The sequence below is a fragment of the Populus alba genome, chromosome 2 (assembly GCF_005239225.2).
Source record: "Populus alba chromosome 2, ASM523922v2, whole genome shotgun sequence".
In the NCBI taxonomy this organism is placed as follows: Eukaryota; Viridiplantae; Streptophyta; class Magnoliopsida; order Malpighiales; family Salicaceae; genus Populus; species Populus alba.
This window is the reverse complement of record NC_133285.1, coordinates 11,300,383-11,313,843: the sequence shown is the minus strand read 5'-3', so window position 1 is coordinate 11,313,843 and position 13,461 is coordinate 11,300,383. Positions and strand designations below refer to the sequence as shown.

General features: G+C 36.0%; 2 protein-coding genes across 5 annotated transcripts; both read right to left on the bottom strand.

Moving 5' to 3' along the window:
* Nucleotides 1-1,779: 1,779 nt before the first annotated feature.
* Nucleotides 1,780-4,381, bottom strand: LOC118044520 (polygalacturonase At1g48100). Of its 2 annotated transcripts, XM_035052845.2 has the most exons (7): nt 3,736-4,381; nt 3,456-3,623; nt 3,195-3,239; nt 2,897-3,104; nt 2,721-2,802; nt 2,396-2,605; nt 1,780-2,293 (listed from the first exon to the last, which is right to left on the bottom strand). In XM_035052845.2, the coding sequence occupies exons 1-7, from the start codon at nt 4,123-4,125 to the stop codon at nt 2,104-2,106; spliced, it is 1,293 nt and encodes a 430-aa protein (XP_034908736.1). In that variant the 5' UTR covers nt 4,126-4,381; the 3' UTR covers nt 1,780-2,103. The 2 variants fall into 2 exon arrangements, with proteins under 2 accessions (XP_034908736.1, XP_034908735.1); XM_035052844.2 differs by having other exon boundaries at nt 1,781-2,605.
* Nucleotides 4,382-7,445: 3,064 nt separating this feature from the next.
* On the bottom strand, nt 7,446-12,194 carry LOC118044519 (shaggy-related protein kinase alpha). 3 transcript variants are annotated; one of them, XR_004686800.2, is made up of 14 exons: nt 12,027-12,192; nt 10,622-10,813; nt 10,385-10,477; nt 10,236-10,295; nt 9,847-10,119; nt 9,629-9,703; nt 9,382-9,438; nt 9,149-9,289; nt 9,007-9,057; nt 8,703-8,798; nt 8,526-8,609; nt 7,949-8,051; nt 7,712-7,860; nt 7,446-7,596 (listed from the first exon to the last, which is right to left on the bottom strand). XR_004686800.2 is itself a non-coding variant. In XM_035052843.2 (14 exons), the coding sequence occupies exons 2-13, from the start codon at nt 10,733-10,735 to the stop codon at nt 7,778-7,780; spliced, it is 1,230 nt and encodes a 409-aa protein (XP_034908734.1). In that variant the 5' UTR covers nt 10,736-10,813; nt 12,027-12,194; the 3' UTR covers nt 7,446-7,596; nt 7,761-7,777. The 3 variants fall into 3 exon arrangements, 2 of the variants coding, with proteins under 2 accessions (XP_034908734.1, XP_034908733.1); XM_035052843.2 differs by having other exon boundaries at nt 7,761-7,860; nt 12,027-12,194; XM_035052842.2 differs by having other exon boundaries at nt 7,446-7,860; nt 12,027-12,191.
* Between the last annotated feature and the right edge of the window lie 1,267 nt (nt 12,195-13,461).

Here is a 13,461-nt window from a genome sequence, read left to right as displayed (position 1 = left end):
AAATAACCTCATAGAAAGAAAAACAAAATATATAAAACTCTCTTCTCAATTAATAAAATGTTGGACGATGAAATTGAAAAAAAAATTCAATAAAAAAAGAACACAAAAAATAACCCTAGTCAACCTAAGTTAATTCACCAAACTCGTGACATGAATCATAAGACTACAATAACCTCATTAAAATCAAATAAAAAAATTATAAAGTCTAATTCTAAATTAACCAAATATTAAAGAATAAATTTTAAAAAATCTATTAAAAAGGATTAAAAAAAATACGAGCTAACTTATCAAACATATGACCTAGGTCATAATACTAGGATAATCTCATTAAAAGAAATTAAAAAATATTATAAAACCTAGTCCCTAACAAATCCAATTTTAAAAGATAAAATTAAAAAAAATTAAATTTTACAAATAAAAAAAACAAATACAATATGACCGATGAAGGAGGAGTTCCACTACATGAAAAGAAAGAATGTAGGATCTTGGAGGTTGATGTTTGAAAGAATATGACCAAAATGGCATTTGTTAATAGTGAGATTGTTTGAGACAATAAAAAAACGTAGTTCTCTTTCTCTCATAATGAATCCTTTTAGAAAAGCCTATGATTGAATCCCTTACTTTTACCTTTAAAGGATTAAGCATCGTTGGAATCAGAATAGCTGGCTTTTTCTTCAACTATGTCTTGAAATATAGCCAGGTCATGCTAGAATTATTGTTTAAGGATGACAATGAAAAAAAAAAAAAACCTTAAACCTTACAAAAAAAAATAAAAAAAAAAAAAACAAAACAAAGCATTATTTTATGGAATAATACTTTCTGAGAAGGGAATAGTGATTTCCCCTCCTCTCATAATAAATGTTATAATATAATAAATTTCTCTTTCTTTTTCAGTACTAGTTTACAAGTTCGTGTTATATTACGAGTTGGATAAAAAATAATATATATTAAACTTGACTTAATGGATCAACCATGAAACCTTATCATTGTAGCACTATTATAAATTTAAATTATATGGGAGTTGTCCTAACATGATAGAGCTGACTTGGTGGATCCAAAAACAACTTGAATTACATAAAAAAAAAACATTTTTTAAATGTAAGCAATGTGGCCTATCATGTTAGGATAAAAAATGAAAATAAAAGATAAAAATAAAAAAAAATAAAAAAAAATAAAAACTAACAAAAAAATGCTAGGCTAAGCGCCCAGGTCTAGTGGCCTAGCATGCCCAGACTTTAAGGAAGCCTAGATATGCACACCTGGGCCATATTTTTTTTTTCTTTATTTAAATGTAAGCAATGTGTATTGTTTTGAAGAAAAAAAATGATGCATTGATTGTTGTGGCAAACAACACATGATTTATTGTCTATAATTTAGTTATTATTATGGTGACCGGAAAATCAAGAAAATATTTTTTAATGTAAAAATTATCTTTAAGTTCATTTTCATCTTAAAACATTTAATTAACACCCTTATACTCAAAACCAAATTTATCAAAAAAAAAAAAAACCCAAAAACAATCCAAGAATACAAAATCAAATCAAGAAAAATTCTTTCTTGAGGGATAACTTTTTTTCTTTCATCATTTTGCAATGAATTTCTGTTTCCTCTCTCAACCCGATTACCATGCTCTTACACATTAACTGTTAAACCTTATTGGATACTTTTGTGACATTAATTTGTGATTTCTGATGAGAGTGTTTGGAAACTCTTTTCTTTCTTTCTTGCAACAAATGAACTCTTTTATTGCCGATTTTAATGCGCCTTCTGTTTATATCGATGATTCTTTATTGTACTTCGATTGTTCTGCGGTTTGCCTGTTTACACGCATTCTGTGATCATTTGAATCACAACCAATAAATCCCCATCAGTTAAGGTAAAAGAGATATGTTGAATGCATTCATTGCACTAAACAATGTTATATATACAAAATGTTTGGAGTTTGGATGATGAAAAAAAAAGTTTGAAATTGGCGGACTCTTCAGAAGGGATTTGTTTTTTGGATAATCATCAAGAGTATATTTAGAAGGCCATAAAGCCATTAGCTCTTCAGATGGGATTGGATGGAGAGAAGATTCGAAAAGGCTCTACCTAGCAGTTGAGTCAACAATAATGCATGTCATTATTCAAGATTGATCCGGGAATGCCCTCCATCAAGCAAGAAACTGGAGGAATAGTTAGGGTTTGTGAAACTCCATATGCATTCCAACAATATGGATCCAGTACTGAATATCCTTCAGCAGGAAGAAGCTCAACATCTGAGAGTGTTATGTTGGTACATGGGAGCGAGTCACTGCACGCAAAATGCATTGGTGAGCTTCGAATATTGTAAGTTCCCTTTATGTTTTCATAGAGAATTTCTGATACTGAAACCGCAGATGTTTGGTTGGCGCACCTCTTGGTGAGGCAGTAGAATTGGTCAATTATAATCGGATTCCTGACGTTGTCCATGTGAATATTACTGAATGTTATTCCTGATACTGCTCCTGATCCACCTTGCCATGTCTTGATCCTAACTCCATTATCCGAGACTCTAATCACCGAGTCCCTGACTGTGATATTGGAAACACAGGCTCGTGAATTGTGATTTCCTAGACTCCCGATGCTGGTTTTAATACGATCAGAGGGGAAATTTGCAGAAAGATTAGCCTGTAAGTCCAAGAAAATGTGACAGACAAAATTCCAAGATTAGAGCCTTGAAAATAACATTCTGTACATACCTGATTCCATGACTCGGTCCACATGTGATGTTCTCTATGTCCACATCAAAACAACCTGACCCTATTGATACACAATCATCGCCTATGAACAGGTGAATATCGAACAATTTGATGTTAGTGAGCTTTCGAGGGGAGCTGTCAATGGAAATGAGAAAGATTTATATGTTCTGACTAACCGTTAGAGATCACTGAATTATATATCCCAACACCGTTGGTGTTCTCTATGTGAATTCCATCGGTGTTGGGACTTGAGGCGGGAGCGGTAATGTGAATTGATTCTACATGAACATTCTTGCAGTTGTCAAATCTGAGGTTGAACTGCGGGCTGTTCTTGATTTTAAGTCCATTGAGAGTTAGGTTTGAGCTCATGAAGAACCTTATGGCCTGCATTTCAAATGTGAGGTTTTACTGAAAGAATTCAAGAATATTTTGAATTGGGCGTGACAATAAAAGGTTCAAGTGTAGATGACATACAGTTGGACTATCACAAGGTCCAGGCATTGTTGTTCCATTTATTCCCTGTGCCATAAATGTAAAGAATCAGTAACACGAAGTCAACCCAAATTTTTTTCAGGCTGTAAAGAGTTAATTTTTCAAGAAATGGCTTGTGAGTGATGCTAGTTTTTTTTTTATCATATATTTACAAAATTAATGAGTTCCATTTATTCCTGACATGAATCAGTAACACAAAGCCAACCCCAGTTTTTCAGGTTGAAAGAATTGTTTCAGCAGTACCTTGTGTGGTTTACAAGGAAGATCCCACCATTTCTCTCCTCTGCCATATATGACACCACCTCCTTGAAGTGACATTTCATTTATTCTGTAGAATACGAGCCATTGACGTCTGCTGTTCTTCTGTGGCCAAGAATCAGGTCCATCAGGTGGCATAAGATTCCCATCAACCTTCTCAATGAACAGAATATAACCAAGCAATTATTACCAGAATTATTAGGAAGTCTTTTCAAACCTTAAAAGGCACAAAGAACAACCTGACATGACTGGCAAATAATATTACCTGAAACACTAGACCATCTTTGCAAGGACCAGAGAAAATCGTAGATTGGATCATGAAATGAAAACCATAAGGAACAAGGATGACAGCAGGATCAACTTGGTTGCAGGCCGCATCCCAGGCCATCTTGAACGCGTCCGTATCATCTATTATACCATCACCTATAGCCCCAAAATTTCGTACATCAAAAACTCCACTAGAGTTATAGCCACTCCCATCTGAAGGATCAGCGGGCTCAGGTGGAGGAGTGGGAGGTTCGGAAATTGTGGATGATCTGTGATTATTATTGTGTTTGTGGTGTTTTGTATGGTTATGCCACCTAGCTTGGGTGCAAAGGAAGAAGCAAATGAAAGAAATGCCAAACACTAGTAAAGAGAGACGAGAATGCTCCATGTTAAGCTCAACTTGGTAGAAGTCTTAAATGGTGGAAACAAAAGAGAACTCTTTTAGAGTCTTTCCACTTGTCGGACCTCAAAAAACAAACACTGTTTGAATTGCTTTTGCACTACGAATTATCAGAAACTAGATCAAAAGACTACCTGACAATTAATATTTGAAGTTGAAACAAGCAAGATGCTTGTTCAAGTGACCACTGCGAGCACTAGAGCAACTTGACAAAGACCAAGTTTGGCTTTGGAAAGTATAGAGAGTCAGAAAGGCCTGTTTCCATATTTATAATAAGAGTGGATAGTGGAGGCGGCTTTGAAAAACACTAGCACCTTACCACTTCTTTTAATGGCTTTGGTGGCGGGAACCGACCGAGTTCCTTATAGGCTTTGGCTTTTCTTTTTTTCTTTGAGAATGTGGAGTCTGCAGATGACTGTTCGGGAAAAAGGTAAAAGGAATAGCAAGAGTCGATAAGCCCCCGTGTTCCTCCCATAACTCTCACTTTCATCTGTCCCCAGTTTGGTTATTTCAGCGATATCACGTTTTATAATAGGTGTAAGTTTTGACACCATACCTGTATGAGAGAGGACCGAAATTGATTTGGTGACAGGCACTGAAATTAGTAAAATCTCTACCCAGATTTCACCATCGTTTAAATTAAGCAGTGTAACAAATGAAGCTCTATCTGAAAACACCTCTGGTTTGGAGCCTATGTGCAGTTCAACACATGCACTTATGGATGCAGATAATTTCCATGTGGTTTCCCATGATGATGGCAAAACCCTTGCTTGTGGGAAAACAGATTAAACTGAATCATTTCCATGGCTCTTGAGCTGTATATGCATATGGTATTTTGAATATGATTATTAGTGATCAAGGAAATGTTTAGCTCAACACTTATGTTCTGCTACTTATGTATTGAAACATGGAAAATGCTTGTTAGTTGTCAAAGCTCTTTTCACAGCAAATTGCATCATCTCCACAGGAAGAAACTTTCATCTCAGTGGGAAAAATAGCCTGTCATGTAAGCAATGAAATTGAAGGGTGAAAGGACAGATATTGGTAACCATCAGGTTTTGCAGTTACTACGCTCATGTACGATTCGACAGATACAGAAAGGCAAACATCCACTTTCTGGAAGTGGTCAGCTTTGGGAACTGGAGGATGAATGTCTGCCTAAAATTAAGTTATCTTTCCTTGTAGTGGAAACTTCACTTGGAGCTCTGGTAAGGCTTGTTGAAATTAAGTTATCTTAAAACCGACCAAATCAATGCAAGCATGTCTGGTCATGGTTTCTCTATCGCCCCTTTCGGTGATATATATCCCATGATGTCCACTTGAGGGGTTTAGTGCTTGTTATCAGTAGCCATTAACAGTTTTTAGAAGCATTTCTGCTACTAATATGATTTTAGTAACCAATGACGTACCATTTTCTGCAAGTTAATCAAAGCAGAACAGCACACTAATTCAAAGTCATAATGATTGACACGTCCATTTCCAGTGATCTAAAGATCAAATGCTTCACGCGAAGATTGGTATGGATCACCTTCAGCATTTCACTAAGGTTCCTATCATCTTGATACAACATGCAGCATGGATTCTGTCTTCTGTAGTATATTTTTCATTTTGCAAACCCTTAAAGTGGTGTGACGAAGCATGCTTAAATCAAAACAACCATTTGTTAAAATAAATCCATTATATCTTATTCGGTGTTGCCGCCATACCCTCCGAACTCGGAATCTGTACTTGGCAGAGTTTTCAATCAACAGAAGGTCTTAGTGCAACAGAATCCAGAACGTTTCAATTTACAAGTCATCGAACCACCTTCTTGTCCTCTTTGAAAATCGTAATGCCTGGATTCCTGTGGGCTTATTAATCATTTCTCAGATCACTAAGCCTGACATTGAGACGAGGCAGAATCCATATTGATGTCCCATTATTCTTTATGAGCAGAACATGCTATGGCGGTTCCATCATTACTTCCAGTCCACGCATGCCTAAAAGCGCTGTTGTTAGGAACAAAAGTCAGCCATTGATGCTGCTCGCTTTTGAAATTTGGGACCCAACAAATCCGCCGCCTAACACGCCGACTAAAGAAATCTAATATTTTCAACTCCATGTAAAGAGTGTGTTTGGCATTACAGTAAATGTTATGACTGTGGTTTAAAAAAAATTATTTTATAAAAAGTACTTTTAGTTGAGTTTGGTTTGAAAAAATAGGTGTTTGGTTAAAACTGTGGTTGAAATTGAAGTTGAAAAAAAAAATAGTTTAATATGTTTGGTTAAAAATGATTTTAAAATTGAGGTTATAAAATAATTTTAAAAATATATATTAGTACTTATGATTTTTAATTTAAATATTATAGATTTAACTATTGCTATTTAATCATGAAATAAATCATACTTTATATAAAATATTTTTTATTATTCCATAAAACTATTTATAATTTCATTACATATAAAATACATCAAACAAAAACTATATTTTTTATAATATTTTTAGCATGTAATAAAATTAGATAAAATATTATCAGGTATAAATTTCACTCTAAACTAATTTATTTTTTTTTAAATGTTAAAAAAATAACACACTAAAAAAAATTAACACACTAAAAAAAAAAAAAAAGACGCAGGTAAGTGAACAGTGCAAGAGAATTGCACGGTTCACTGGTTTTTGAGTGAACAGTATATACTATATACTGTTCATGTTAATTGCATTGTTCATTGAACAGTGCAATTAACATGAACAGTAAAAAAAAGCATGAAGTTGCTGCTTTCCGTTTCCTGCGTTAAAAACACAAAATTTAAATGGGACCCAGTGAACAGTAAAGTGTTTTTTTCTTTAACCAAACGGCTACGCGCTGCGACCCAGTGAACAGTAAAGTATTTTTTTCTTTAACCAAACGGCTACGTGCTGCGTTAATTGCACTGTTCATTGAACAGTGCAATTAACATAAACAGTAAAAAAAAGCATGAAGTTGCTGCTTTTCGTTTCCTCCATTAAAAACGCAAAATTTAAATGGGACCGAGTGAACAATAAAGTGTTTTCTTCTTTAACCAAACGGCTACGCTACACACTGCGTTTTCCATGAAACACAGCCACAGCCGTAGAGCCAAACGGGCTCAAAGAGTATTCATTTGATTCACACTTTCTCAAATAAAACGCCATCCATTCTAAACCCTTACTATTACATTTCATTGAATAAATCATGTACGGACACGCCCCGTTTGTCTATCTGACATCCATGAATCATGGACGGAAGATAGATCAAGCTGAGAATTATGGGTTGCTTAATCTGTTTTGCAGCTATAAAAAAAACAGAGGAAACAGAAATCTTCTTTCAATGTAATCCTCGGGATCGAATTGTAGCCAAGAAAATTACATAAGTTGCAGGTTGTCTTTCACTTAAGATTAAGGGTCAGTAATGCCATGGAGGTCTTAATAACATGCTACGCAGAGCCTTCTTTGCCTGCTCTCTACACAAAGATAGAAGATGAACATAAACTTCAAAATAATAATGAAAATGGAATAAATGAACTGGGGATGCATAACAAAAAACACAGCTTGCATATGGTTCCACATTAAACAGACCACTAGCTACTTCTCTACAGTGGAGCACCATTCTCTGCAAGGAGCATACCGCCAGAAAGGACAGCATCACAACCCAAGGAAGGCACACTGCTTTCTTGCATGCTCTGGGATCAGCTTGACAAGCATCTCAACTGGCACTCCTTTCAGCTCTGACAGGTAGAGTAGAGAGAAATCAATAACAATCATAAACAGGAACTTCGAAGGAATTAATGAATGAATATTGAGAACAGGTCATACCATGAGGCTTAAAGTTGAACAGTGGTGGAAGGACGCGTCCATTAGGTAAACGGGCGTTAGGATCACGCAGCTCATCAAAGAAGGGGTGGATCAAAGCCTCCAGCTGCATTACAAAATACATTATAAGATTAAATAAATAAACCAAAAGCATTCAGTAAAAAAAGGCAGCCACAAAACAAAAGCTTACAGCTAAAACCTAAAGAACTCGTTCATTCAATCGATGCTACACCACACATACAATAGAAAGCTCACTACAAGTCAAGAAGGTGAATGCCTATTTGGGGTTCCCTATTTCCCTAATATTCTGCGGAAAAGCAGCACATCTGAAGCGGGGATTCCTGAGATCTGTTTCATGTCTTAAATGGTACAGCTGAGTCAATGACAAAAAGATGCATTATGTGCCTGGAATGACTTCAAGAAAGAAAGTACAAAGAGTCACATGCATGAACCTGGAGGAATCTTTATACAAGTACACCATATTTACAATCAGAAAAAAACAACAGAGTAGGTATTGAGGGAAGAAAAGGCCATTCAAAGAATAATTTTTCATTTGATCTAGCTGGAATTTTATACTCACAGCTGTGCTTCGGAGGTTTGGAGAGTACTGCAATAGTCTTGAGACAAGGTCCACAGCTTCAGGAGGCATGCGCTTGTGGAATATCTAGCAATCACAGGAGGCAAATAAGTGAAAAATTCATGTCATTTGTACGAGCTTATTTTGTAGAGACAAGACAGAAGCAATATTTTCAGGTACCTTGTGCCATGGGTGAGCTTTAATTTGAGGAAATTTGAACTCTGTGTAATTAGGATTCATGCACTTAATTTCCTCCCTTGTTGGGGTACCCAAAACCTGCATGAGAATCACATAAATTGTAAGGGAAAAAGAAAGCTAGAAATTTCAAATCTCAGCAACATAACAAGAAACACTCCCTCTTAAGTTCATTATAATTAAAACTTCACCTCTTGACCAATTGTGCAGGATGGGAGACGAACTGAAAATAGATTTTTCTTATACAGACCAATCTAGCACTTTTTTAAGTATCGGAAACAATTATTACCTTTATAATTTCTACCAACTGGTCTACTCCGCTCTCACCCGGAAAGAGAGGCTGTCACCAATAAAAATATTTGTTACTTGTATAATTTACTAACCCCAAAAAATTAAAGCTAAACAAACTTCTAAAAATCAAAGCCATCTACCTGTCCAAGCAGTAATTCAGCCAGAACACATCCCGCAGACCAGATGTCAATGGCAGTGGTGTACTCAGTGGCACCAAAAATAAGTTCAGGTGCTCGATAGTACCTAGAACATATGTAAGATATGTTTGGTTCGCCTTTAACCTGTCAAAAGTAATTAGAATTAGAATAATATATCTTATATACACATCATAACTCAAAGAATGATAATAATTCCAGCATAGAAGAATCCATACCAAAACTTTTGCACTTCCAAAGTCGCACAGTTTCACTTGGTGCGTATGTGGGTTCACCTATTACAAATAAAAAAAAAGAGATTCACTATAGAGAAAGTAATAATACAAACATCGTAATAGGGTCGGCATATTACAAGAACACTACAATGCCGTCTTAAAAGCACATTTAGTAGTTTGCTGCACAAATGTTCCACATTGCAGGCGCTCCTCCAAGTAAAAGAAAAACCAAGCACCCTTGTCAACATACCAGTAAATTTTGAGGCTTTATGTCTCTATGGCACACTCCAATACTATTGTGAATGTAAGCAAGAGCTCTACAAATCTGTTCATGAGCAAGGAAAAAAGGATCAAATAAGAGCCATAAGCTAATAAACTCCACTTGTTAAACCACTTATCATATAACCTATATCTAGTGTATAACAAACACACTTCAAATAGGAAAGAAAGCACATATACAACTCATACCTGATAAAAGTAAAGTTTGACATAAATCAAAGGCATCCTTTGACTCATCTTATAGTAGTGTTTGATTACACGATGGATGGTCTCAGGGACATACTCAAGTACCAGGTTAAGATAGAGTTCATCTTTTTCAGTTGTTGAGAAGAAACAGTGTTTCAAAGACACTACATTAGGGTGGTCTAGAAGACGCATGGTTTGCAGCTCCCGGTTCTTGTACCTTTTATCTTGCAGAACCTTTTTAATAGCAACAGTTTCACCAGTCTCTAAACATTTCGCCTGAATACCCATAACACAGAGAAAAAAGAAAGAAAAGAAAATTTAGTGCCTCATCCAAACTGTATGAGAATAATACAGCTAAAAAAAATCAATATTATATCTAGATAACAACTTACCTGGAACACTAATCCAAAAGATCCGTGCCCAACAACGCGCTCAGCCATATAGCTTATTGTCTGCATTCATCAGGGATTAAATTATATCATCACAAAATGAAAACAACAGAATCTATTTAACCAAGAGGCCAGACTTTAAAGATAATAACCTGCTTTGGCTGGCCATTTTTGCCACCAATAGTCGTGACGATTATATGACCTGTCTCGGTTCCATTACCATCAACCACGGCTGCTTCCATTTCCTGTCCAACATTAGACATTTTTCTTCCAAGTAAATAATATTGAAACCAAGCAATCAACACAAGTGATGGGTAATGAAAATGATGATGATAGCAAGTTGGAGGAAATGGATAATAGCAAGTTGGAGGAGATGGCAGCTAGCATACCTTGTCATCACTAATTTTCATGTCATTCATCTCGTCAGGCAACTTATCAACACCAGTTGTGTTTCCACGTGTATCTCGCAATCCAGAGGCAGGGACAACACTTACAGAAGCCATTTGCTCAAAAAAGAAAGTAATCAAGAAGATCCTCTTACAAATTCACCTTGCCAGCAACATAAAATTTCAGTAACTCGCCTGTGTAAAAGACTAATCAAGGTTAGTTGTTTCATGTAAAAGAAACAGGGTACATCATCAATGCATAAGCGGAATGAGTTACCCTTTGAAATTAAATACGGTTTGCAAGCTGATAAAAGATAGTTTTCACACAACAACAATCTTCACAAGGAAGAAGAACAAAAACAAAATGCACAAGGAGCCATCCATGCAAAGTTCCAGCAATACAGCATGTCGAAGTGCATTCTACTTAAATTCATGCAATGTGTCGTTATTAAGACCTTAGTAAGATCTCAAAGAGCTAATTAACAAAATTCCATGTTGAGAAAGTACTCTGACTATGAAAAACAAAATGTCATAAAAGATTATTTTTTAGTAACAAAATAATTTTGCAACCAAATCATCTGCTTCTGACAAACCCTAAATAGATAGATTTGAAGATCAATTAGACTTGGGATAATAGATACTGTCAAAGGTTAAGAAATTAATCAACTTAAAATACAAATCAATAGCCGAACTCCATTGGAGAAAAAGTAGCAAGTCAAGCTCCTATCAGCACTCAAGTAAACAGTCAAACACTAAAATTCATGCGGTATTCTGACACTGAAAAGGGCAAGTAAAGGTGAAAGATGTTTAAATTTTTTCACCATACACACAAATCATTAATCTCAAACAAGTTTGGCGTGGCCAAACCACATCGTTAGTTTAGGCAGTTTTTTCTCATCTCTCTGCTAACCCCTGCCAACAAAAGGCATAAGAGATAGTAAAATAAGTTTAACTGAGATGGGTTTTGTCAGAGCAGCCAAAACGGAAGTTTGCTTGAGATGGGATTTATTAAGTTTTAATTTCTTTCCTCTTAAACAAAAATGCAAGTAAGTTTTTTGAATAAAAAATGTAAGTTTGTTTTTGAAAAGCCACCCACTAAAACACATTTTGAGTAGAGAGAGGCCAAGCAAAATTAAATGAGAGGACAATGAAGATCCACAAGACTCACAAATTCTGTGTAATTACCACAAGAGGAAAAGGATAAAACAGCATAAACTACTAAGTAGTAAAAGAAATAAAAGTAAAGATCCTTCCTGATGCACACACAGATCAAAGCATAACAATGTAAATAGCCTGATCCAGAAACTAAAAACAAAAGGACTCAACTTCAAAAAAAGAACCCGCTTGTAAGAAATCCATCAAAAAAAAAAATGAACAAAAAGAAAAAAAAAAAAAAAAAGGAACTTACCTAGACTTGCAGATCAGGTCAAGAAATTGAGGGGATGAAGGGAGGGTATTGCAGGGAGAGGCGAATTCATGACCGGATTTCAACAAGCAAAATGCTTTAAAGAATCGATTATAGTTCTAGAGAGAGAGAGAGAGAAGAAGGGGGAGAAGACAGAGAAAGGGTCAGGACAAGGTAGTTTGATGTAGCTTTCTTTGGTTTGGATTTTGGAAAGTTTTTACCAAGTACTACTCTATTTTGTTCAGCTCAGACAGAGAAAGAAGCCATAAATATGTGTGTTGTTCTTGTATTTTTCACTTTCCTTCTTTTTGACCGTTCAACACTGGCCTGGACCCCACTCTTCCACTTTCCCTGTCTCCTCTCTGTTTTTTTTTTTTAATTATTATTATTATTATTAAAAGGGGAGAAAAGCTGTAGAAACCAAGGCTTACAAAACCTTGGAGTAACAACTCCAAACGCATGATTAGCAGGTCAATCTGCAATTCTATTAGCTCCGTGATAAGACCAGCCATGGGCGTTGAAAAAGAAGACAGCTGCCTATAATCACCCTGTAAAGATGTCGAAGAAGTAAAGATGAGCACCGACAGCAGAATCAGGCTCCACCAAAGCCTTCCTGTATCCTTCATCCCTGCCTGTCTCCAATCCTAACAAAATACCCCAAAGCTCAGCTCACAACACTGAACGAACACCAATGTGATGAGGCTTCCCGCAGTGGCAGCAACCAAGCTCTTATTAAAGGCCCATCAGTGTTCAACTTAACCCAGCTTTTGGATCGCCCAACCAATGACCTGTTCATGGCGGACAGCAGCTGGTTTAGAAGCGGTAACAGCAGCAGCAGCAGCGCTATTCACCGCTTTTATGGAATAAGCAAGAATGCAATGCATGGGATTAGTTGGAAAGGAAAAGCTAGCTTCAAACAAGCTTTTATTTCTCCAATACCATAAGTACCAGCAGCAGCAAACACCAAACTAATATGTTTTTAAAAGCGCTTTTGTTTCTCCACGGTACTGCACTGTCCTTGACAGCCCTAAGAATCCGAAGATTAAAACACATCTAGTCCTGAAGATTAAGCTGAAAGAAATTGCCCCCGCTGCTGTAAGAAATCCTCATTGATAATTATGCGAGCATGAGACAGTAGCGCACCCTCACCTGGCACCCATGGCTCCAGCCAAAACGGACAAGAAGGCCATTCCCTGGGGTGCAATGAACGTTTTGCCATAAGATCCTAATTTTAGACAAGCTCCTCCAAAGATCTGATGCCCCTGCGGTAGAAATATTCAAAGAAATAGGATGGAAACTATATAATTCACCGTGTGTCGAATCAATTTTTCATGTAAAAATAAATATAAAATATTACTAACGTGATTTTTAATGATAATAAAAAATTAATCTTAATATTCATATATTAAATAATATTTTTTAAAATATTAATACAGTG